The sequence below is a fragment of the Strigops habroptila genome, chromosome 16 (genome assembly GCF_004027225.2).
Source record: "Strigops habroptila isolate Jane chromosome 16, bStrHab1.2.pri, whole genome shotgun sequence".
Classification (NCBI taxonomy): Eukaryota; Metazoa; Chordata; class Aves; order Psittaciformes; family Psittacidae; genus Strigops; species Strigops habroptila.
The window spans coordinates 4,612,837-4,639,740 of record NC_044292.2 but is presented as its reverse complement, the minus strand read 5'-3'; the positions used below and the strand labels follow the sequence as shown (position 1 = coordinate 4,639,740).

General features: G+C 45.8%; 1 protein-coding gene across 2 annotated transcripts; it reads right to left on the bottom strand.

The window, feature by feature from the left end:
* Positions 1 to 1,628: 1,628 nt before the first annotated feature.
* ENO1 (enolase 1) lies at positions 1,629 to 16,101 on the bottom strand. Of its 2 annotated transcripts, none has more exons than XM_030507878.1 (12): positions 15,980 to 16,101; positions 11,807 to 11,900; positions 10,369 to 10,464; positions 7,742 to 7,800; positions 6,792 to 6,861; positions 6,468 to 6,601; positions 6,079 to 6,301; positions 4,335 to 4,532; positions 3,887 to 4,088; positions 3,389 to 3,497; positions 2,626 to 2,684; positions 1,629 to 2,098 (listed from the first exon to the last, which is right to left on the bottom strand). In XM_030507878.1, the coding sequence occupies exons 2-12, from the start codon at positions 11,889 to 11,891 to the stop codon at positions 2,029 to 2,031; spliced, it is 1,305 nt and encodes a 434-aa protein (XP_030363738.1). In that variant the 5' UTR covers positions 11,892 to 11,900; positions 15,980 to 16,101; the 3' UTR covers positions 1,629 to 2,028. The 2 variants fall into 2 exon arrangements, with proteins under 2 accessions (XP_030363738.1, XP_032776218.1); XM_032920327.1 differs by having other exon boundaries at positions 16,029 to 16,045.
* Positions 16,102 to 26,904: the final 10,803 nt, after the last annotated feature.

Genomic DNA, 26,904 nt, shown 5'->3' with positions numbered 1-26,904 from the left:
ACAGGCTTTCCCCATCAGCAGTCCTCTCTGCTAACTCCTTTCACAGCTATTACTTATGCCAGTACAAGGCAGTGCTAACATCCCCCAGCAGCTCACAAGCATCTTCACTCCTCACAAGGTAATCTCACAGCCCTTATTCTCCAATGGCAGGGCACTGTTGCACCAGTTGGTTGTAACACACCACCCTCACCCCTCAGTATTTTATAGCTCTGTACTTCCTAACAGCAGCTTTTGAAATAGAATCTGTGGGGACTTTCTTCCCCAACCTAGAACTGAAGATGTTCCTTAAGATCCAGGTTTTGAGGTAAATGACACCACCTACGGTGCAGCATCACTAGCTTTAAATGTGCCCATTTCCATCTTGGCGATTTAAAACCGTGAGACAAAACCGACTTCCAGCGCCACGCTGCAGCACACGCAAGGCCCACAGCGAGGCACTGTTGTGCTCCTCACGGATCAGAGGCATTTCCAGACACAGGTAATCCCTTTTCCTGGAGTCGAGAGACTAGGAGAATAGTCATTGAAGGGAATCAGAAATTAATCTTTTCCTTGCCAATCTGCCATTATGAAACACACACCCACAAACCAAACCCTGTAAACAAGATGAGGCTTAAACCACCTCTTCCTCAAAGATACAATGATTTGCCTTTTCCTGCCTGGTAAGGGACCAACATTACAACTCCGTTCCAACAGCAACCACACAAAGCAACAGAGCCACAGCAGTGCCAGCACCAGCGAACAATCTTGCCAAGTCCCAGGAGAAGGAATTCTTCCTCCTCATCTCCAAGAGCAAAGATGTGCTTTGCCATCTCTCCCACCACTGTCCTGTCCCTGCCTAGCTGAGCCAGCACAGCTCCAACTGAGCAACACAAAGGGTTTGGGAAACAAGTATTTGCTCCCAAGCCCTTTTGTTGATGGCCATCTGCTCTCACACAGCTGGAAACCCCCTCAAGTCTTTTCTTCCCCCATGTGAAATATGGTACCTACATACTAATCGGGTAGAAATTAAAGTGCAGCCATCAGATCAACTTTCAATTACACCTTCTATTAGAGAGCAGTAAACAAAGCACAAGGGTTCAGGAACAGCACTGTGCCACAGCTCACATCCTGGTGGGCTGCATCTTCTCACAGCAAGAGATCAAGATGGGAGGTTGCAAACCCACTTTCCCCACAGTTAACACTGTGCCAACCTCTTGCTAAAAGCCAGGGTCATCACTGCATTTTTCAGCTATGTGACAAGACTGACAAGCAGGTGTCTGCAGCAGGCCATGATAAAGGTTAATCACAATGCTTGTTGTCAGGATATCCCTCATCTTTGATAAATGAAGGCAGATCATGGAGCTTTCTCCCTTCCCCTGCAGGATCACAATTGATCTCCGAGTACAAACCTATTCTTAATCTCCCTTCCAAAGGGCTAAACATACCCCTGAGGGCCTCCTCCTGAGAGCAGGGACATACATTTGGCTAATTCTTTGTCTATTTGTCACAAAGCAACTCAAGTCCACCCCACAGCCACAGTGACAGAATTCCTGCTCCCTGCAGAACAGCTTCGAACCAGGATACAATCACACAGAGACAGGTATCCCTGTGCCTCACTCTGCTCCAAAGTAACTCAAAGCCACACTTTGTTGGGTTGTTTGATGCTTTTATTTATCACATGTAAAAACACTACTATTTGTGTCTGCAGGTACCTCTTGCTGCACTGCAAGTCACATAGCTCCAAACACTGAAGATTAGACAGGCAGAGAAAGGAATTCAAGTGTTCATGCCCAGTCACAGGGTCATGATCCCAGCGGGTATTCGATACACAGAACCCCCCAGGGACTGTTCTACAAAAGCAGTAGAGCCTTACAAGTAACAGATCAGAGCTGGTGAAAACACTAGGTGAAGGAAATGTCTATGGGGTAAGAGGACCTGCAAACTGGTCTTTTTCCTTCCAGCTGCCCTTATCTTTCTCTAGCACAGGTAATTGTGATCTAAGTACGTAACTAGTGCTCTAAACCAGAACGGGGGTCCACTGATCCACACTTAGTTGACACGAGGGTTCCTGAAGTTCCTTCCAGCAAAGCGGGCCTTGCTGCCAAGCTCCTCTTCAATTCTGATAGAAAGGGGAGAGAGCGCTGGGTGTCAGCAGACAGTGCAGAACTCCCACATTAGCACAGCTGCTGGCCTCACACCATATCAACCTGGACTGCCTGGCACAGGAGGCACTACCAGAGCCACAAGCCAGCTCCCACCAAGCCACTTCAGTTAGACAAACATTTAACTGCACTGCTCAGGATCACCCGTCTTACATAGCTTCACCCAAACATTTCACATGCTCGTTCAAGGGATCTGCCTCATGCAGAAAGCAGGATAATGTCTCCTACCTACTATCACAGGATGCTTTGTATGATGCTCCCTGTAGTGTGTCTATTATGAAGATGACCCACCCAATACATCATTTAGCCTACAGCCAGTTCTGCAAGCACAGCACCTGCCCAAAGCACCTTTGCCAGCTTATGTCTTTAAGCTGCAAAGTGTTTCCAAGATGCAGAAGACTAAGCTGTGTCCTGAATGCATTAGTGGAGCACCAATTCTATATCAGGCTTCACCCCCAACTCTTTCCCCAACTCCAAGTCTCACCTCAGCAGCTGGTTGTACTTGGCTAGACGCTCGGATCGGCAAGGGGCACCAGTTTTGATCTGAAAGGGAAATCAGGAAGTTAGAATAAGGCCACGACTACTCTGTTTAGAGACCATAATCACAAGCTTTCTTTCAAGCATCAAGCTCTAAATATCTGTATAGTCAAACAGGACAGGGCTTGGGAGCAATAAAAGATTGTTCATTTGCTAACAGCTTGTTTCAGGAAATCCCAGTACACCCACTGGAGTTAACTAGGATTTTTCAGACAGGTGGTTAAAGGTGAGTTTACACAAGATAACATGTTCCCTTGTCACGCTCCCGTTAGACAAAAATCAGCTTCCTGTATACAGGAACAGCAAATCTACAACACAAGCAAGCAGAGACCTCAGAGACCCCTCAGTACTGGGGGAGAGAAGCAACCCAGAGCTGCAAGTCTACAGAGTAGACAGACTTCAGGAGCCGCTTTGTATTCTCAGTTTATTGGAACAGACTCACTGTCCTGTTCCACTTGCAGAAGGCAAGTAGTCATGAAGGACTTCTGCTTTTCTTGCTTTACTGGACCATCCCCACCTCTGCATGTTTATTAGTATGAGGTTCTTTGTTTCTAGAACACATCCACTTTTTAATGTTTGATTTTGCCACCTCAGATTTCTCCCCACTTCTAATTTCAGCTTTGAATGGAAGCATGCTCTAAGAGCATGGCTCCATCACCGTATTATCTTATCAAGCAGAAAAGCAAAATACCACAGGTACAGATACCAACCTGACCAGTGCAGAGACCAACTACCAGGTCAGCAATGAAGGTATCTTCTGTTTCTCCAGAACGGTGACTCACCATCACACCCCAGCCATTGGTCTGGGCAAGCTTGCAGCTAGAAGAGATAAGACACCAAGACTCACACCATGCCTATTTGCTTTCAGCCTTTGTGGTAGTGATGCTGCCAAGTGGCAGGCATTCCTTGCTTGGGCATGACAGAACTGCCCTTTGGTACATGTCAGGATCACGATCACGCAACAACACAGTGACAAAGAGCTGCTTTTACACATGCTTAGACTCAGTGAAGTTCTTTTATATGCCTATATGACTTCAGAACCATGAAGGTACAAGTTTACTTGCCAGCATCTTCTAATAGTTAACAATTGTTCTCCCTTTACAGATGCCCACTCAGCACATTTCTAGTCCACTGGATCTGGTCTATATGTTCATATCCCTCAATTAGGCAACCCCCTTCCCTGGCATGGCCAAGAGGGGAGAACTTACGCTTGCAGTGACTCTGTCACGGAGCCGATCTGGTTGACCTTAAGAAGGAGGCAGTTGCAGGCTTTCTCATCCACAGCCTTGGCAATACGCTTTGGATTGGTCACAGTCAGATCATCACCAACCACCTGGATGCCAACACTGCCAGTGAACTTCTTCCACGCTCCCCAGTCATCCTGGTCAAATGGGTCTTCAATGGACACCACTGTAGAGCAATACAAGGAGCTTTAAGACAACACTCCCCTGAAAGGTCTTGTTTGAAAGCAGAGGTACCAAAGTGCTGCAGCCAAGTACTACCCCTCATCAAGGAACATTCCTCAGACACCTAAAAGGCTAGTGCTCATTCTGCTCTTGATCGCTCTTACAAGAGAGACTGCATCCTAACTCTTTCCTTCAGCAATCAACCCCTATTTGCCACTACTACCATGCTTCTTGTTGACAAACAACTTACCAGGGTAGTTCTTAACAAAGCCCTTGTACAGGTCAGCCAGCTGGTCGGGAGAAATGTATCTGCTGGGGTCATCAGGGGATTTGAAGTCCAGGTCATACTTTCCATCACGGTAGAACTCTGAGGCAGCCACATCCATGCCAATGACAACCTTATCAGTGTAGCCAGCCTTCCCAATAGCAGTCTTCAGCAACTCCAGAGCTGAAACACAGCAAGAAGCTTCTGAGTTCCCCCCAAACATCTTGCCTCAAAAGCTATTCCTTTATCAGCAACAGTACTTTCACTTGGCAAAGAATAGCCATTACCCCCTACAGAAAGCCCAAAGGCTACACAGAAAAGGTTCTTAAAAACTCTCCCACTTCTGAACTGACTGGAACAAGATATTACTTTAATACTGCTTTTAGCTTGTAATACCCTTGAGAGACCATTACAGGATTCAGAATCTCTTCAGGCAGGACTGCATTTCAGGCCAGAAAGCTTAATACTAGATGACACTACCTGCTCCGAGCTTTGTGCATGTGGGTAGGAAGCAGTGATTGCACTTTATTACCTTTTAGCTCCAGATCAGGCGTGGACCATGAAAGTCATAAGCATCCAAACCCTGACTGGCAATGGGATACATAGCCTGTCTCTGCACAGGGCACCCTCTCTTTGCCTCTACCTATGCCCCACTTGCACAATTATAATGCAGAAGAGGGTCTCTGGATATGACCCGCTACACTACCCTGTTTGGCAGAGTTCAAGCAAGGAAATTCAGCATGGTCAAGACAAGCACGACTCTCCCAATCGCCCCTAACTCAAAGCCAAGCAGCAGGATCAGCCAGGCTATTTACAGCACAAAGCTTACATTGAGTGTGTTTGGTTTTTCTGTGTTCTGGGGGGTTTTTTAAACAAGATGTTAATGTACAAACTGCAAAAGCAGCTGCTGTCAGCAACACAATTTCCTTGGAGCGTAATGGCCATTCAAGGTCATCTTCATTGATGTCTGCTAGGCTACAGACCTAGCAAGAGCTGCATGTGACTGGGATTCAGAAGTGCCCTGATTTCTGGTGCTGGCTCAGTATCTGCAGTGTTAGAAAAGGTAGGGCAGCTCAGAGGCCACATTCAACAAGAATACAACTAGCAGCTTTAAAGTAACAGGCAATTTAACACTATTCTACTGGCTTATTAGCAATATTTCTGCAAAAGAGGCAGAAAAACAGCTCTTCTAGTACAGTTTTTTGCACCAACAGTTATTTCCCTTTCCACAAGACAAACTGCCTCCCTCCCCCCACAGGTTTCTCAACAGAACTGTTTGGCTGTGGAAGCAGCAAATGCCTCAGCTTCCCAGGCAAGCCTTCATGCACTCCCACGTGTTATCAGGCACAGTTCAAACTGTTTTCCTCCTTTGTCAGGAGGAAAAAACTCCACTAAACTTAGATTACTGCCTTCTGAGAACACTGCAATGCACGCAGATATTCCCACACCACGTCTCAATTGGAAGGAGGCAAGATTCCCTTAAGCTGCCACAGGAATGAACAGTAATGAGACATTGAAGTCAAAGCCACCCCATCAAGCTGCGTTAACTGATGTCGAAGGGGAACAGCTTTGTGGTACTACACTGGATCACACCAGTACAAAACAAAGCAAGTTAACAGCAGCAAGTCCTACAACCTACTGATCCTGCTTTCCATTCAACAGTGGACAGGTATGGTCTTCATTCTCTAGCTATCAGTTACACCTCCTCCCACACTTAGCTCATTCTTACCTTCTTTATTTTCCAGGATGTTGGGGGCAAAGCCACCCTCATCACCCACGTTGGTTGCATCCTTGCCATACTTCTCCTTGATTACATTCTTTAGGTTGTGATAGACCTCTGCACCGATGCGCATTGCCTCCTTGAAAGTGTCAGCACCCACAGGCAGGATCATGAACTCCTGCATAGCCAGCTTGTTCCCAGCATGGGAGCCACCATTGATCACATTGAAAGCCTTGGAGTAACCAAGAAGAAAAGTCAAGTTAGAATGGTATCAGGGTAAGTTTATAACAGCATTTAAACTAAGACTCTTTATTCTCTACAGAACCTGATCTAAGACAAGACACCATGAAGCACCTTGGTCAGATCAAGTCTCTACGTAGCCCTAGCAAGAGACTTACAGGAACTGGAAGAATCACTTCTGCATTTCCAGCCAGGTCAGCAATGTGACGGTACAAGGGGACACCCTTCTCAGCAGCACCAGCTTTGCATACAGCCAGAGATACACCCAAGATGGCATTGGCACCAAATTTGGCTGAAATAGCAAGAAATTGTTTACAAAAACATTATGTCTTCATAAAGAGACTCAGAAATACCAAAACCATGGTCTTAGTTATGCAAGTGCACAGCATATGCCACACCAGTTGTTTCTGACAAGGTAAGCCAGAAACATATAAACCAGTCTTCATCTTTTCACACCTCACTGGAACACAAAGCCTACTTACATTTGTTCTCTGATCCATCCATTTCCAGCATCAGTTTGTCAATCTTTTCTTGCTCCACAACATTGACATTCTGCAGAAAGAAGAAAACAAAGCACTCCTTAACACCAAACACAGCTCCATAAGCTCTCACCTACCAACTGCATTTTTAGTTCCCTGGCAGGCACCAAAACTTGCTTAAGGGCAACTACCAACAGTTGAAAAGACTAATTTCTGTCATTATCACACAGCAGCATCTTCTGGTCACTTCCAGCAGACTAAGGCTGACACCTGAGAAGCTTGTTTTGTTCTCCACATTCAGAGCTGTAAGACTATCACATCCCTTGACTTGCTGACATTTACACTGCTATCTGCCTGGCACAGCATAGGAGAAAGCTCCAGTTTATGCCTCCTGCCCCTTTCATGCAAGCTCAAAGATGACCAGCTTGCTCAAAACATACACCCATTTGTAGCTTAGTACATAATGTTTGGAATTATCACTAAGAACATACAATCACTTCATGCATTGCCACTTAGTTTTGCACCCTCCTTTCTAGATAGGGCTTAGTGCCCATGAAGTGCACAGCAATCTCACTCAAGCAGGCTTTAGTAAGATCCCCTCAGATTCCGTTCCAAATTAGCCAGCTTGGATAAAACTCAGTCCCTCCCCATCATTCAGCCACCCTTTTAAGCATAAAGTATCTTAACTGCACACCACTGGAGTTCCCAGATGCTTAAGTATTTCCGCACACTACAATACTAAGCCGTTGGAGACTGTTTTGATTGTTAGATATGCAGTCATCAAGAAAAGCAACTGCTGCCAAAAGGTCAGTTTATTCACATGCACTCCAACGCATAGGCTAACACCCCCTTCAGGCAAGTCAGTTCCTGCAACTGTCTCAAGAGACAACCCGTCAGTTAGGACACATTAGACTGGCATTAGCTGATGTTAGCAGACAACACATTGCTCCTACCTTGCCAACCAGTGCAGGTGCAATTGTTTTATTGACGTGCTCAACAGCTTTTGAGACACCTGTAAGGAACAAGCAAATTGGGACACTGGTCAACCACACTGGTTATGCAGGCATTAGTAAGTGATCTCAGTAACAACAACATCAAGGATATCACCTCATGCTCTTCAAACCCCAATCCAACCTCAGCTTACAGCCAAATCTGAACACTTCCAGAGGTCATCTTGGTTGAATCAGAAGTTGCATGAAGTAAGCATCACCTAGGAATGCCTGCTGCAAAGTTAGTTTGCAAGACCATGCCCTGGAGAAATTCATCCAAGTGACAAGGTTGCACTAAGAGCACATCCATTACCTGTGTACACAATGCTGTCCCCAGGAACTCGTTAACATATTTAACAGCTCTGGATACACCTGACAGAAGCGAAATGGACAAAGACAATCAAGGAAGAGATGAAGACCCACAGCCAAGAACAAAGGCAGTCATGGAAGAAAGAGAAAAGGACACAAATAGGTAACAGACCTTCAAGTCAGCAAGTGTCTCATACTGAGCAGCACACTAGGAACAAGAGGATTCAAAGGGTAGAGGTAACTGTGCATCAGTCAGCGAGGCTGTATTTGGTCCTTCCACCCAGGTTTCCATACTATTGTGGACTCAAACCTCAAGTGGCTGAATGACAGCATTTAGAAAAGGGTTTAGGACAGGCTGCTCCTACCCGTTCATGGAATGGATGAGTAAGGGGAAAGAAAAAGTATTCCTCAGAACTTCCGCATGCAGCAGCTCAGGCATTTCGCTATCTGCTATTCAGGAACACTGCTAAAGCATCAGCTTAGCACATTTTACACTTGATACAATGTTCAAGTACACTGTCACTGTACCTGTATGCAGACACAAAAATCATCTGCCCTGGCTTCAGGCAGCGAATAATGCATGCGCACAGCATCATCCTTTTAATCATGTGGACCCACCACTGTGTAAACCAGCAGTTCCAGCACGAACTTGCTTCTTCCCCATAAGCAGAGGCCATCATTAGCCAGCTACCAATATCAGCCTAAGGAGTACTAGCATCCCTGGACACTGTTTGAAGATCTCCAAAGACCTCAGCTTCAGAACCTGTGAATGCTCATTAACTGCACCTTGAATCACATCCATTGCCTTTTAAATGGTCTAAGGCTGCAGGTTTCTGTTACAAAAGACCTACCAGCTATCTGCAACTCATCTCTTTTGGTGATTTTCTTTTTTCCTAACCCATGTTATTCCCCAGCTTACAAAAACTCCCAGCTGTGATAGCCTGCTGTGGAAGCTCAGGCTGCTGTCTAGTTAAGTGCCATCAAGAACTGCCTGTAGGATCAGATTTAACAGGTCTAAGTGCACACGCATTTAGCACACTGAGGTAAGTACACATTTACTCTTCTCAGAGAAAACTGCCTGAGGTAAACAGCATAAGCTCTTTAGCTCTTTGGGATATTCAGTCATCTAGGAGTTTATTCTGTGTTTAAGTAATAACAACCATGAATCTTCTCAGACAAGGCTCTCCAGGTTCAATTCAATAGTTATCCACTCTAACTACACTTTCTCAATAGGAACAGAACATTTCAGCTTCCTTCCACCCGAGTGGCAGAAAAGTTTGAAGACAAGTGAATCTCTTTCCCAGCCAAGAGTTAATCTATATACTTTGAAGGCATCACCAATGCTTTTACAGCAGCAAGCTAAAAAGGAGTCCTGACTGCCCAAGCTCTCAGGGTAATCATATGAATTACTAGTAGGATGTTTATTAGGTAATGCCATCTTGTATGTGGCTATTCTTTTTCCCCATACTTGTTCCCAAGCCAGTCAGGTGATTGCTGTGCTTAGTTTCCTTTCAGAACATACAGTAAGTCCCCAGACAACTAAAATAATATGCCACTAACACGAACTTACTCATCCTGGCTACCTGTAATGACAGACAAAAAGATAAGGTGGCTTTACCTATTGTGCAGTCTGAAACAATAGTATCTTCCATGATTATCAGTGTGAAGCTGCACATTAGCTGCGGTCAACAGTTGGCATAAACCTCAGGTTCAGGATTTAACCTGCTTCTAAGGAGCCTGTGGTGCCAGAGCAGGTACATTTAAGAGTTCTTTGAAAATTTGGTCTGTGAGGAAATCTTGTGACTAGCTGCAGCATCACCAAGCCTTTCAGAGCAGTTAGTTCAGATGCTCTTACAGCACACTACTAACACACTCTGACATGCACCAACATGCAGGGCAACAGGAGTGGTGTAACAGTCTGTTTGGGCATACCATAAGAGACATTATCACCTAGCTGTCATGCCCGAGCACCATGTACCCACCTATGGAAGTATATATATTCTCACTACTACACATGCTGAAGGCAGTCACTCTCCACATTGTCCTTTTGGAAATCCAGCAGCCTGTGCTTTACCTCTGCCCCAGCCACACAGCCTACATGTGGTATGCATTGCTAGCACCTCACTGTTAATCTCCATAGCTTTTGCTTAATTGCCATGCCTTGTACAGAACATGGACAGCAGCGAGGGAGCCCACGTGACCTCTGCTCCAATCTGGCATAAAGATATGCAGCAACACAGCCACTGTACCAGGCCAAGCTAGGTACCAAAATTCAGGTTTACCTTTCCCCAGGTAGCGTGTCTTGTCATTGTCACGAAGCTCCAGAGCTTCATAGATTCCAGTTGAGGCACCACTGGGAACAGCAGCTCTGAACAGACCTGTTCACAACAGGAAAAAGAACTGTCTTGGCATGTTCAAACCCACAAAATGTTCCTCACCCATACGCCATCCCAACCTACCACATACTGCCACCCCTGGCGATGGGAGAGGAACCTGTGAACAGCATCTCTGCTCACTTAACATCCATCCTGAGGGAGCTCTCTGCTCCCTTACAGCATCACCAATTCAACAGTGTCTCCCTCACTGATGAACAGCAAGTTGATTCATTTTCCACCATGCATTTCAAGTGTGTTTAAGTTAGCAAAGTCACCCATTCCCCTTCCAGAAACATGGTTTTATTACTGAATCCTCTTTTGAGCTCAGTCTGGTAAGCAAGCTCTTAAATTCTTCCAAGATATGGCATAAAAGGGACAATTATGAGGCCTATATTGTTAATATGACTTCTGAGCTCTTCCACCAGCAGCACAGCCACCCAGATAGCCCATCCCTCCAGCCAAGGATGCTGAACTTTCAGCAAATCAACCCACTGGAGTCTGTTCTGCCTGTGGTTCAAGATGCCAGCTTTGGCCTCCAGTCTTTCCCTTATCCCACTACAGCAGAGCTTAGTAGGGGCAATCCCATTAAATGACTGCATTAATCTTGTGAGGCAGAAAGATCAGCTATTTAGTTCGTGTATTACAGCTATTGTGTTTGCTCATTCCACCAAATCACACTGGTATGTGTTTGCACAATGCCTGTGTCAGATCCTATCGGATGTGGGATGAACAACTAGCAAGCCAAGGGAAAGTCCTGCAATAATTAAAAATATAAGATGTTGGATGTGAAAACCCAATTAGACAAGTTGTTTAGTCATGCCTGAGCACTCACACAGAGAAGAAACCATTACCCAAGATTCAACTCTGCAGCAGAAGAGTGTTTCAGAACACAAAGTGACTGCTAGGCAAATCAAGAATTAAATTTCAAGTGCAGTCAGTTTAGGGAGCATTGAAAACTAAGAACAGGCCATTAGCAGCTGCTTAAGGACAAAAACAAAGGCCTTTTAACTCCAAGTTTGCAAGTGCTATCCCAGTTTTTGCTCAGGACAAGGGGAGGAAGGCAGGTTTGGATTAACACTTGCACAATTTAGAGTGTAAGAAGTGGCACAGGAAGAAACACTTCACTGCCCAGGCCAGTATCTTGAGATGAGGAAATTCATCCCAGTAGAGTGAGGTACAGGTTTTTCCTGCAAGTTCCATTGCAAGCTCAGCAACAAGTTGTATGTATGGAAGAAAAAGCAAGCACAATTCCACTGTTTTAACAGGACAGCTTGTATGCTTTTGACTGCCTCTTCAGTTCTGCCAGATAAACAGAAGAAACAAACATCTACAGTTAAGGACTCACCTTTGTTGGTATAGAGGTCTACCTCAACAGTGGGATTCCCACGAGAGTCAAAGATTTCACGGGCATGGATCTTGAGAATGGACATCTTTAATACCTGAAAAGAAGAATTTAGCATTAATTACAGAATGGTTTGGATTGGAAGGGACCTTCAAAGATCATCTAGTTCAATCACCCTGCCACAGGGAGGGGGTTGAACATCTTTCAGTAGATTAAGTTGCTCTAAGCACCATCCAACCTGACTCAACACTTCCAACAATGGGACATTCACAACTTCTCTGAGCAACCTCTTGCAGTGTTACATCACCCTCATCGTAAAAAATTTCTTCCTTATATCCAAACTAAATCCAGATACCAAAGCTCCATGTAACCCAAGGTCTGGACCACTATTCCAGTTCTGAGGAGCACTGTCTGGGTGGAGACATCAGCATAGCTAAGCTGTATTGCTTCTGTTTGGGTTTCAGCCACAGCCTTGCAGTTGCAGCAGGAAGACATCATTTTCTTTCAGCAGGTAGCCATCACTTTATAGTTCTTAAAGAGCCCACTAATAAAGTGGTAATTCTTTTGAAAGATGTCATCTTCTAATTACCTGCAGATATCAAGCTTCTGGGGAGACTGGCACAGCCACCAGCTGAGTTGGGGTGACAGGCTACAGCCTAAGCCTGAGCAGAGCAGGCAGCAGCCAAATCACCAGCATGCCCTTCCCAGGAGAACTGCCACACAACCTCCTCATGCTGCTCCCAACAGACTCCGCTCCCTGCTCCCAGAAGGCTGGTTCTGTGTGGCTTCTGGCAGCTTGAACTGGCCACAGGTACAGCCAGCACCACCTAGCTCTCCCTCACATGAGACCTACTACCTGGTCCCTCTCCCACACAGCCCAAGTGTGCCAGTGACACAGAAACCCCGTCAAATACCCTCTCCAGGGACCTCAAGCCTTGCACTCCTCTCGGCATGCAGCAACGGCTGCTGCTAGCATCAGCTCAACATCATTTATACCCTGTAGTAACACATACAGTCATGAAAACAGTTCAAAAACACCACTTCACACTATTTCAACCGGGAAAACCTATTATACTTGGTGAGAGTTAAGAGTCATATGTTGAGAAGGCAGAAATCTTAACCTAGGTGGGAAGAACAGTCTAAAACCAGAAGCCTTGTCTCCAGAGAGATCTAAAGGAATGTCACCTTACCATGTAAGAGCAGCCAAGCAACCCCAACACAGGAAATCTCTGCCACCAGATAGAATTCTTTTTGATAAAAGGCTAAAGTGCAACAGTGCTTAGAATGCACAGCAGCTGTTCAGAGCCAAATGTAACCTATCCCAAAATAGAAACAGACAGCCAGAGCTCCAATTAAGAACTTGCATTAATAGCTATACCCTGTCTGGGGTATTTAAGGAATAGCTTTTCCTCTCGAAAGGACTTTGGTTATTTTTCCTCTTTTGAATACTTTTTCACCCCCTTCTCATATTTATACACTTCTCCTTAAAGAAAAAAGGCAATAAGGAATTCCTTATATCAGCGTAGCTACGTTTTAAAAACCAAGTCATACAAATGCCTGCAAGCCACCAACTGGCACCAAACCCAGCTCATCTGTAGAGAAGAGAGCTCAGACTCAGACGTAGAACTATCTGGAAGCTGGCTCTTTGGCAAGCCAGTGTGGGTGGTAACCCTGTTTACAGAAACGATCATGAATCTCTCTGCAGTTAGAGCAAAGTTAAGAAAACAGGACCTTAGAAATACTGCTGCTTGTACCTAGTGTGTATGGGGGGGTTAACTTCATACACTCATTCTCCCTCCACTGAAAAAACCTCCCCCCCCATATTAAAAACAAGTCACCATTTGGTTTGTCCCCTTGGCTTTAAAGTGCCCTTTCCAGTTGCCCTGCCTCTAAGCAGTGTGTTGTATAAGGCAGATTTTTAGAGACTGCCTGCTTCACAGCAAAGCCCACACACTGACAGACGATATGACTAATCTAAGCAGCAACACAACTTAGTTCAAGTTGGCCTTCGTGCTGCCACTATGAAACTTGAATCAGTAAATATCAAGCTAGAAATAAATCCCTGCAACTCTCCAGTTATCAGTCCTATGCATGCTAACACTCATCTCTCTGCACATGCACTGAGCAGTGGCTAATAGGAAGAATCCCCATTTATCTGAAAAGGGCTTTTGGAGCTGATTGGGCTGGCACTTGCTATGCCTTACTTTCATTTTCAGAACCACGGCTTTGCAACAAAACATTAGGCGTCTGATTCTTTGACCAGCCAGCCAGTTCACAGTAAGCCTTAGAGCAATGCAAGAACTGTCTGCTGACCTTCACAAAGGTGGCACTTCAGGAATACACCCTGTAAGAGCTTCCACTGGTAATGTCTGCCAGGTCTGACATTACTCAAGCACCCTTGACAAGTGACCTCTCCAGCAGTCCCTTCCTTTTCTTTAGCAGGAGGCATTTCACAGCACTGCACTGTTTCAGAAATTCCTCACACCTTTTTCTTCCTTTCCCTTTGGCTGCTCTTGCCAACCCCCTCACTTACGTGTTCAAGAAACAGCTTTCCTCTGAGCTATTCCTGGGTAAAAATCTGATGCTGTTTAGCTCATCAGAAGCTGAGTGTTACATATTCTGCCTCAACCAATACAGCCACATCTAGAAAGTAAGGGTCAGCACCGTGGAAATGCTAACAAAATGCAGTAGCACTCCAGACCTTTGTACTCAGTGATGGAGCTAGCCACACATGCAAACACCAGTGATATTTAATGCACACATTGCATTAAACCTTATTTTGCACTGTAATCTGCTGGCAAGGTCAGTGTCTCCCTTCGAGGAGGAACCACACACACACTAGCTTTCCTGGCCTCCCCAGGAGCATTCACTGTTACCTACTTCAAGGCCAAGCTACAGCCCACTGCCAGTTCTGAGTATGAGCCTCACTGTCAACTGAAGCCCAAACCTTGGCTGGGGGGTTGGAATAGATGATCTCCAGAGTTCCCTTCCAACCCTAATGATTCTGTGAAATAACCACTTACTCCATACCTGAACCCGTGTTCTCTACAAGGAATACAGTATCCTAACACCAATGCAGACTACTTCAACTTAAAAGTATTTGGACAAGCGTGGACCAACAAGGCCACCTTCCAACCCTACTCCTTTTCGTTCCACATGGTATTAATTCACCTCCATGCTCTGCAACATGATGCAGTGTATTTTAAGCAATGCCTGGCAGGGAGTAAGACACAGACACGTTGAACTACTTTCTTGTTATTTAAGAAGATGGAGGCCTGAAACTGCATTGCCTCAGTCTGTGGGTTTGGATGACAAACTTCACTACTTCCTGGCAGGCTGAGAAAGTCACAGCCCTGCCCTGTGAGTCAGCAGGCAAGTAACGGAACTGGAGAAAGACCACGAGCCTCTCCGGTAGCCCTGCACGAGGGAAGCTCGTGAAGAGGTTTCTTCCACACCGTAACATCCAGAGATCCACATCAAGTTGCCATGTGCTACTCCCCACAAGTGCTGCCCTGAGATAACCAGCACTTAATCAATTCTATTGAGAGGCTTAAGGCACACAGATTTCACAGAACGCTTTGGGTTGCAAGGGACCTTATAAACATCATCCAGTTCCCACCACTCTACCACAGGCAGGGACACCTTCCACTAGATCGGGTTGCTTCAAGCCCCATCCAACCTGCTTTGAACATTTCCAGAGATGGGGAATCCATCTGAGTGCTGACATCAAACGCTAAAATATTTGAGATGCGAAGCTGAAGGACATCCACTGCAACTAAAAAGGGGAAAGTCCAAATCACAACACATAATCCGAAAGCAACTGTTAATGATTAAGAGAAAGAAGTTCAACCCTGCTTTTGAGAAAAAGCCTTGCTCCACCATATATCCCAAAGGGTTTTAACTGCCTGTGCCCACGCTGACGGGGTTTAGGCCGGCGCAGGCCTCCCCCCGGCGATGCGGCCGCCGCGCCGTGTGGCTGGAAGCACGCCCGCAGCGGCCAGCGCTCCCTCAGAGATCGCCTAGGCCCGGCCGGGCTCACAGGCAGAGCCGGCGCGGCCGCATCTCATGGCGGCTGCAGAGGCTCCGGAGCCCGAGGAGGGGAAACAGCAGTCAGCCCAGGACCCGCGGTTAACTGCGGAGGGACTGGGCCGCTGAGGCCCCCGCCGCCACACTCACCTTGTGCCCAGCAGCCCCGCACCACAGCAGCACCCGCTCCGCGCCTCACCTCACACTGGGACCGAGCGGCTGCGCGGTCGCCAGGCTATACCCACCCCGTGCACACGTCCCGCCCCCCTCCCGCCTTCCATTGGCCGGCTCAGCCCTTCGCCGCTCTTCCATTGGCCAGCCCGGCCTCTCGCCGCCTTTCTATTGGCTACCTCCTCGCGCCAGAGGCGGGCTTGGGTGCGTGCGGTACGTGCCGCGGTGGCCCGCTCGGTTCCGCCGTTCGCCTCGTGGAAAATCCCAGTGCTGGGGGGGCGGGGGGGATGCGGGGCGCACGCGCGCTGGGCGGGAAATGGCGGGCGCGGGAGTTCAGCGCTGAGGGGAGGGGGTTCGTCCTCGTGTGTGGCGGAGCCGTGAACCGGCGGCATCCGCAGTGAGCCATGTCCTTGGTGCGGGTGTAGGTACACTGGGACGTTGGCTTTGCATGCCCCTGGACAGCCTCCCCCCCCCGTACACTTGGGAGGGGAGAGAGAAGGACTTTAACGTGTTTTTATTGTCATTAAAACTGGAAGCTGTGCTGCTGGAATCCCATTCCAGGTACAGCCAGGCTTCCATGTGGGGTGGGTGTAGGAACAGTGGCCAAAACTGGAGAGAAGAGGCATGATATTAGTTCTAGAAAAGGCTAATTACTAACACAGTACATTTTTAGTCTTGATTTTTAAGTGAATGTTAACTAGCTGCCCCATCCTTGGCAGTGTTCAAGGCCAGGTTGGATGGGGCTTGGAGTAACCTGCTCTAGTGGAAGGTGTCCCTGCCCGTGGCAAGGGGTTGGAGCTGGGTGAGCTTTAAGTTCCTTTCCAATCCAAAACAGTCTGGGATTCTATGAGCTTCCTTGGGCAGAGAAGGAGCACTCATACAACAGTTCTGACACCTCAGACACTAGTGTGCCAACAGGAACAAAGACTCTTTTCCAGGTGTTTTGCCCAGGTCCGCGGAAGGGCAAACTTAGTGCCCCAAGGCACGTGCTCAAAGACCATGCTGTGACCAAAAAACGATGGAGCAGAAGAGAGCTCAACACCAGGCCACAAAATTAAAGACTTTGCCAAAATGAAGGGACTCATGCTCCTGAAAAGCCCCAATGTAGAAAAAACCCATTGAGTTATTAATTGATAATTATTTAGTCTGCTGCATAATGGTGAAGTATGAGCCATGCACCACTGAATGGGCTGGGTGCTCTGCAATAGGCAAAGTCTCCATCTCTGGAAAGTAATACCCAACTTTCTATGAACCCAACTTTCTATGAACTATCTAATAACCACATGTGATATTGCTTAATAAGAGCATGACCGCTCACATGAGTGGCTCCCTGCTGTGACACTGTAGAGGGATCCTCTTCCTGGGCTTATTTATCCAACTCCCCTCAGTAGCTGCTCCCTGTGACCAGCTTGGCAAGGCCCTGTTCCATCTCCCATAAGCATGTTTTCCAGGATTTTTTAACCAAGGGATAGTCAGACATGGCACTGTGGAAGGGAGGCTGCAGCAAGAGGAATCCCATTGCCAGGTCCAAACATTTGAACAAGGCCATAGGCTGACCTGGAAAAGGCATGGTCTTGTTCCTTCTCACCTTCCCATGCCCTCAGCCTTCACTCCTGGACATCATTGCTGCTGTTGAAGGCAGAGCACCATTCCCATCAGTGAGAGTGTAAGGCCCCAACCAGGAACCAGTGCTTTGCCTTGCTGGGACAGTGCAGCACCCAGACCCATGCATGTAATCCCATGGAGACTCCCAATTTCCCTGGGTTTGCTTCCTTGTTTCACCTGACACTACACAGCCTGTGTTCAGACTGATGAGGGCCTGGCTCTGTAGTATTTCAAGTACATAACATCAAACCTGTGCAGTTCCTCAAGCCTGGAGCTGGGTCTAGGGGCTTCAGGGGTCTGAGAGTGCCCCTTTCATCCTGATGGCACTGTGCAAACCCGTGCAAAGTCAGTAACGTTTGTGCTTGCTTACAAACTGCCTCACCCTTCCAAACTATGACTGATCATTTCTTCTGGGCACATTTTTCTTCCCTTCCTGAGAACATCCCCCTAGGGCAAGCTTTAAGCCTTAATAAAAAGCAAAGGAAATCAGTTGAACTGGCCGCTTTCCCTAAGCACGCCATGCGGACACAGCACCCCACCAGGCCCCCCTGCATGGCTCCTAGCAAGGAGACACCATCTGAAACCCAAGATGCTTTGTGACAGTGAGGTATGGCCCACATGCCCAAGGAATTTTTTTGTGCTCTTTCTGCCTTGCTGAGTGTGCAGATTCATGTGGGCTGCAGGGCCATGAATCAGGTTGAAACACTGCTGGGCTGCACACAGCTGAGAGAAAAAATACTGGCCACAAAAAGCCCTTGGAATTAAATTGTCACTTTATAGGTAGATGATTCCTTGCAGTGCCAACCTCCCCAAAACTGCCTGTTATACCCTTTATAGCTGTGTCCTTGGCAGTAGCTCCTGACTTATCCTGGAGCCTTACCCTTACTGGTGTAAATGAATGAAAAGGGAGCATTCCCTGCAAAAACATGCTTCTGAGCCATCAGATGGTAGAAGTTATAAAACTGGACTTTTATGCTGGATAACTGCTGGATTAGAGATGCTTCACTGTCTTTGTACTTAATAAAAGTCCCTGGATTGCTATGCATGAAAAAAATCACATAGAGGTGCTGAGTCTTATAGTGAGCTAGAGAAGATGGAGCACAAGAAAGTCTAAGGCTGAGGGAAATTCAACATTGTAGTAGTTGAGCAAAAGGCTGATGGTCAAGTATGGTAGGGTGCTCTTTGGGAATAGAAGACATTATGAAAGGTCAAAATCAGCTTGCTGGCAGGCAGAAGTGGAGTGTAAAGCGAACCCTCTGGCCCGGGAAGCTGAGCACTGGGCTTCTTGCAGCTCTCTATTTCTGTTCAACCAAACCAAAGGACTGGCTGTAGAAGACCAGCCTAAGCTCTTCCACTTGTCCCTTGCCGAGGCTCTTCTTTCCTTGTGACCACAAAAGCAGCACAAAGCAAGCAAATTTCCCCTGCTGGAGTGCGAGCAAAAGGCTATGTGCTGAGAACCTGCATCCCCCCCAGTCGCACGGTCCCATTCCTGGCAGGCAGGACTCACTTGGGGTTCTGGCCACAGATGCTGTGCCAAGAGCTGTGTCCGCTCCACTGAGTTGTGTGTCTGCAAGAGAAGGCACAGCCGAAGACACTGGCACTACAGTAGCTAGAGGCAGCATTGATCAGGCATCCATGAGCAGAAGTCTGGCACTGTTCAGGTGTTGGCATAATATTTCCTGGATCAGCAGATTTAAAATTGCTCTGTAAAATACATGTTAAAATGAAATGAAAATGCCACTGCTCAGTCATGTATCCTGCCTGGTTTTTCTTTTTCTTTAATATTGAGCATCCCTAAGGCTATGAGATATGTAGCTGGCATAGGTTTCTGTGGGCATCCAGGCTTGTTACCAGCTAATCAAATACTCAGTGCGCTCTCTTGAAATATTTCTTTCATGGTTTGGGAGGGGGATGTATGGCTAAATGGGGTGGACACTGGGAACAGAGAGTTTCAGGAAACATAAAGCCACTGTAGCTAGTAATCCAGTTTGACAGCCCACACAAGTACACTAACACAGTGGTATAACATGCTGATGGAGCAGATGGAGAAAAAACACCAACACAGCTCTGGCTTATAGGCATCCACAACCCAGAAATGGAAAACAATTCTCATGATCCAAATCCCCCTGCATTGCAAGGCCTAGTCATTCCTTGTGCTTTACAAGCCATAGGAAAACTATAAGTGTAATATACGTAAGGTTTTTGATTGCTTGCAACATGCTCATGAGCACAGAAGCTTACTAGGCCAGCCTTTTCCTTCCCTGTTTAAAGCGGTTGGGCAGGAGAGTTCAGAGCTTTGCAGAGTGTGAAATCACTGTTTCAAATGCCTGGGGATGCCAAGGCAGGGTGCAGAATTACCCACAGATCAGGACTTGTTTGCCGGTGCATTATTAGTATGCTAAATAACCATTATGCAGTGTAGGGCGCATTCCGGGGTGTGAGCTTTCCTAGCACCTTGAAAGCACTTCCTGAATACTCAGGGACTTCTCTTTCCCCCCCAGTGCCTCCCAAAACACCTGAGGAACATGTGTCTGGGTCTCTGTTGTATGCACCACCCTCATCTCCTCTACCCGACAGCTCTGCAAGTGCCAACCTGTTCATGTTTTGATAAGTGTCTTTTTGCAAAGCAGTCCTGCATCAAAGTGAGTGAGGCTTCCTGCCTGTGCCACTGCACTTGAGGTGAGATCTCCGGAGGAAAGCAGGAGTCACAGCTCTGTCGCTCAGGTTTCTTCTCTCCATTCACTCTGCAGATCCTGGTATTTTTAAGGAACGTTCATTGGAAAGGTAATGGCAGAGTCTGACTAATGCTGTTTCTGGCGTCTATTAAAATTATTGAATGACTGACTGAGATATTATCTTCCAGGCAGTAAAAACCTCCTCTGACTTTACAACCTTTTCTCTTGCTTCTCATCCCCCTTTTCTGTCATGCTTTTGTCTTACAGCTTAACTCTGTGATTAAACACCACAGGTTGTAGGCACATGAGTAATGAAATTACTTGAGAAGACAGACCTGATGTCTTAATGCGTGTAACTTCCACAGCTTCTCTTAATTCTCCTGTCTTCTCCCAGGATGTTAGAGGTGGACTGTTTAGCATCCCTAAAATGATTTAAAAGCCACCAGTTCCTGTATTTGATAGCCGGTAACTTCAGTACAATGACCTGGGTAAGGGAAGGACCTAGACTGAATTAGATCTGTTCAGGTCCTCAAATAGAAACCTCACAATTACAGCACAAAACTTAAATGAAGAGTTGTCAGTGAGGATCTGCTGCTGCAGTGACCAACCCTGCATGGCTGCAGGGACCTCAGCCTGTTATCTCACCCAACAGCCTCATTTCTGAATTTCTCCAACTCCAACTGGCTTCAGTCAAGTTGGGATTTGAATTTTTTATGGAAAATACTGCCCCCACTTTCCAAGCCAGCAGGGGCAGGGCAGGGAGCTTATAGACCTTGGCCGGAGGATTTTATGTCTGGGTTTCTATGAAGTGGGTGCTCAGGGTTTATTCAGTACTAAGGGGGGGTTAATGGATGCTGAAGATGCAGATGACATTAGACTAACTGACCATTTTTGAGCAGTGATACTAGGGGCACAGGTTTGTATGCAGCTATGGATATGTAGCATGAATCAATCATCGGCCTACATGAGTATACAAGAGCTGTGTTAGACACTCATGTACAGGCAGAGTAGTTTGATTTTATTTAAAAATGGAACTTTACTGCACAACAACCATGGCAGCAACAGAAAGATACAGATAAGATGGTTGGGATAGGAAAAATATATACTACTTTGTAACTTCTGTAAATGCTAATCTACTTATAAAACTACTACATCCATTTCCAGGTGATGGTGAAGGGTATTTGGAAGTGACCCAATGCACAAATCAGGGTGCTAATACTGTGGGGTACACTTCCCAGCAGCTAACGATCTGTTATGGTGATTTGAGGCGAGACCAAAAGCTTTAAAACCAGCTGGATATTAATTCCAGGAACTGTGCATCCAAAGGCCATAACTACTCATTCAAACCATGATGAAACCATTAAGTAATCCCCTTTATAGAGGCCAGTGGTCAATCTCACATTGCCTCTTACAGGGGGTTTGATACTCCTTGCTGAGCAGGTCTTTCTCTCTTGCTTTGAAATACATTCTGCTGTAGAGGGGAAAGCAAGCTAGGAATCGATTAGCCATTAGGAAATGATATTTGGTATTTAGGGTTTTTTTAGAATGGAAACCTGAAAAAAACCCCAAAACCCAGTATGAATAAACCAGTAACAACTCATTTGTTTTCTTAATGAGTGCATAACACTTAATGTAAAGCACAAGAGTTATCAAGCAGGATTCTCTTGCCACAGAACAGGTACAGCACAGACAGTAGGATTTAAATTCCCTTCATGTTGTCTTTCTGCCTTAAAAGTTGACCTCTTTCTCATGGGAATTGCTTTTAGCTCCTGTCATCTTCCCTCTCCTTGCACAGGCAGAAAGTGGCGATTAGCTACTGGGACAGGAGGGACTGTGGGCACTTCTGCTCATGCTGAATGTCCCTGCATGGACTCTGCCTGCAGCAAAAATCCACTGCAGGCCTGAGCAAGCAAACGCTGGGGCACAGACGACTTGGGGAAAGCAGGGACTGATTTCTTGTGCTTTGAAACTGAATACATCTGTCCATAGTTTGGATCTCTGAGTCATGCAAGTCTGCTTTTATAATCAAAAGGAAATAGTCATAAAGGAAACAGGCATGTCTGGATTGACCTCAAAGATATCCATATAAAACACGGCATCTGTATCAAGGCTGTTTCTGTGCACAGGCCAGAAAGGAACCTTAAGGTGGCAAACTCATATCTAGACACAACTTTTAGTTGTCTTCCTGGATCTTGCACTCCATGGGATATGGAGTAACTGCACCTATAACACTCACTGAAAGTTAACGCTCATAGGTAGTGAGCAGCTCAGCAAACCCACTCAGCTCCCTCGGCACATACCTCAAGCACAGACAATGTTAAGCAAAGTCTGGAATTCCCAAGTCTAAAAGCTACAATTAAACCTCTATCAGAGGCTTTATATCCACTAATCCTCCCCATTAACACAGGCCTGTGAAAACCCATCTCTTGGTTCATTTCTTTGTTTTTCTCTTTCTTTGTGGAATAGATGTTCTTAGCATCTGTCTGGGATGCTCTGCTACATGGGTGAGATCCAGCTTCTCTTTTCCCCTGATTTGTTTTCTTATTTTCTATATCTTCCAATTTACCTGTCACAACAGAAACCCCAGTTAACAACTGGGATATTATTACAGTCACATTTCTTTGATTCCACCACTGTATTTCTTAATCCAAATCCATGTTTGCACGCCTTTCCCTACCTCCCACATCTATCAGAAGAGTCCTCTGATGTCTTCAGAAAAATCACTGCAGAAGCCTTTTCCTTTGAGTAGGCTCCTGACAAAGCACCTCTTCCTACACAGCTCTGGTCCTGCCATGTCCTCTGATATAGCTTTGCCCTGTCCATTAGCATGAGCTCTCTTGCTCCAGAGAAAACAAGTACAGCCTTTCCCTCAGGTGTGGCCTCTTCATCAGATGCTGAATGAGTTGCACCTTTCTGATCCCTTATCTCTCAGCAGTTGCTCCCTACAGTGGTGGTGATGGTTCTGCACTCTGGCCTTAGGGCAGCCTCTTCACCAGCCTAGAGAGCTGTCTGCCATGCTTGTGGAGAGCTTGGAGAGCGGTATCCCCTTCTCACATGTGCTTTTAGGGTTACTGCATTCATCTGCCCCACTGAGCTGTGTAGGGGTTAACGAATTACTGTTTATATATCTCTTTGAAGATGAAAAGTGCAATGGAAGAGCTCTGTTATTGTTACCATGTATGAAGAGTTCTGTACCAAACCCAAATGTATTGTGTTTGGCCACTGGATGTCACAGCTGCTCAACGCACAATGCAGCTGAAATAAGAAGGGAAAAGTGCTCACCCAGCAATGGGCAACAGCCACATTTCCAGAACCCTTATTTGTTCTGTGAAGAGTGTGTGTTTGTTGAGGGGCTTGGGGTTTTCTCCTGTGTTTAGGCACTGCTAACATTGAGTTTCAGAGAGACTGAGCAGCAACTCTGCTTCCTCTGCATGTTGTTACACTGGGAGACCAGAAGCAAAATGAGTATTTTTAGGGAATGATGTGCAGATATGTATAAAATACTAATAACACAGTGTGTGAGAAGGTGGACAAGTATTTGCACAGGCTGACAAGCTGCCTTGTCACTGAGTTATTCCTTCTTTACTCCACCACCATCCGTTCCACAGCACAGAGCCCTGGTATGATGGAAGAATTTGTCCCAGGCCAGCTCTCTGCAGCACTGCTTTGACCCCACACTCAGGCCATGTTTTTGCATACCTCACACTAAATAGAGGGAAGATGGATCCTTCCTAATCCTTCCTGCACATTTTGGGTTTATTTTCCAAAGTCTCAAGTAGACATCCAGAACATAACTTCACGTAAATCACACAAGTGATGTAAGTCACTTTCAGCAAAGTCTGTAGATCAGACCTATGTAGACATTATAAGAACTGTAATTACATGAAATGTAACAAAATGAAATGAAAATGAAGAGGGATTACTTGACCATGTTCTCTTCTTTTTATAGCATCACACTGTCCTTTTTGCCACCTTGGGGAAATGGTGAGTGAAAGGCTGCTCATGATGCAATGAAGTGATAACCACCCCAGAAGTGATGTGAGCATTAAAGAGGGAAAAGTGTTTTAAGATAATGCAAGAGCTATAGCTATGACTAAGAGTAATTGGCTGAAACTGAGCAAAAGAACATTTAGGTTGACAATGAACTGCAGGTAGCTAATGCTGAGATCTGTTAGACCGTGAAATGGAATTTGCAGAGGAAACCTCTCTGCTTTAAAATGGGCAAATCCTGCTTTTAGGAACACTGGTAGTAAGCCTCTGGTGTCTATCCCTGACTCCCTCAAAGCCCATTTCTATCACAAAGCTTCGGTAGAATCAACAAATGCATCTGAATTTATGGTGGGAGAGGGTGAATTTAGCCAAGCACATCAAACTATTACAGAAGAGGAAGGAGGCCTAAAGGGATTGTGTGAACTGGAGAAATGAATTCTAGTGCTTTGACTTCTGTGATCTCTGTATGTAGTTGGAAGCCAGGGGGCAAAAAGGGAGGGGAAAAAATAAAGCATAGGCAAAATTCAAAAAAGCAAGGGCCGGTTTTGGATGGGAGATGTAAAAACATTACAGGAATTGTTGAACAAAAGCATTTCATTTTTCAATCTGCACAGCTATTGCCAGCTTTACTCATGGGTTTGGGCCTACCAGAACTAGCTGCTTTTTGTCTTTATAAAACTTGTGTAGGCTCATTCGTCCAGCCTGAGTTCAGCAGAGAGAGCTCTATTTGAAGAGGTTTTGGACTCACTTACGAAAACCCAGATAGCCTGATTGAAGGCAATCTATCCATCTTACATCAAACAGCCTGTTCCTGGTCAAATGTTTGTTGGCTTGGGAGTGATGCAGCTATTACTGCAACCCCTGATGAAATTCCTGCTGATTCAGGGGGAAAGGAGTTAACCCTTTCAAGTTCTGGGTCAAAGGCGCACTGAGGTATTGAGCCAGCTACTTCAATGCAATGGTAAGGTTTTAATGTGGCTACCAATACTCAGAATGGATCTGAAAGTCAGACTTGAGCTGAGGTTTAGGCCAGCAAGGACAGAGGGAAAAGCCTGGGAGAAGCAGGGTTTAAAAGATGGCAAAGAGTTCGGGAAAAATGTAGAGATAAAAGTGAAGCGCATGGAAGCCAATGATGTGGGCTAAAAGGCTTATTTCCTAATGTAGCCAAGGGGGGAGGCTGAAGTCTGTGTAACTGCATCTCTGTGAAAGCAGCCTGACTTTGTGAGGAAATCATGCCAAGAATACTCACAGCTGAGATACCCTGACATGAGATTTTCCCACAGGTTAAATTTGGGTGCAGAGATGAGTCCTGTTAAACTTTCAATCTTCTTCACCTGTAAAACACCAATTTACTTCAAGCACAGTCCTGCTGATATCTGGAGTTCCTGGGCACTATGTCCGTACGTCTCTCTAGCAATTACATTGAGGTAGCAAAAGAGATGACTAACAAAGACAAGCCTCAAGCCAGCCAGGTGTGATACCATAGACACTAAAAAAGCTACAGCTCCAAGAACCTATAAGCAATGCTAGATGTGTGCAATACTTTATAGAGGAGAAGGTCTCCTGTCCTTATTATTCTCCTTCCTTATTATTCAGCTTGTAGTTAGAAGCTTAATATTCAAATACACTTAATGAATTTAATTAAAACTATTGTTCTGTCCTAACTCCAAAACAAATTCATACTTAGCGCCCTTAGTAAATCCTCTCCCTAGATTGCTGTATCTTCCAGAGTAACCACTAGTTTGGGAGAAGCTAACTTGAGCTAACAGAGATGTTGGTTTTGGCTGTGCTGAGCACCCAGAGCTCCTGCTGATGACAAGAGAAATGTCACAATTCTAGCATGTTGCAAAAGTGCCATTAAAAATTAATTCACTGTCATCTCCAGCTTCCTGGCGCCAGTACATTCCCAAATGGGCTTTATTTCAAATCCTTTGTGCAGACTGGACTGGCTGATCAATAAAGCACAGCTTGTCCCTAAATGACAGCCATTTAAACACTCTTGGCACACACAGGCAGGAAGGGTGACAGGAGGGATGCTGCGGTGCAAAGGTGACCTCCTCTTCCTGACTCCTGTTCACGCCCTCCTGTGCTGCTGTGCGGAATCCTGGAGTATGAACAGTATAAACCCCCAAAATTTCTCCCTCAGCTAATTTCAAAGCCTGTTTACCCAACAGGATACACAAGGATTATGAAGTGCGTTGCAGGGCATGTTTGATTAGTTTAGTCCTTACACAGTTCAGTGCAACTGTCAGAATAAATGACTTCTTTAGGGGAGAGAGGGAAAAAATACACATTTGGTTAATCACCAATATTACAGCAGTAGTAATTCCAAAGATTAAATATGCACAGCACAAACCAGCAAACCAGGAAAGACCTTTTAATGTTAACAATTCCCTTCTAAAGAGTAAGATTTTGAATAAAAAACCTACTTTTGTTCTTCGGCACAGCCTAATCCTAGTAACCCAAGTTCACATCTGAAACTCACCTGCAGCTCTTATTGTTGAATTGCTGTTATTACATACCCTGTTGCTGAAAATCATAACTGCAAATGTCATTGCAAGTGGCAGGGATATTGCAAACAGAAGTGCTGAGATTTCACTGATGTCAGCTTTCTTGCCAAGTGTTTAATATTGC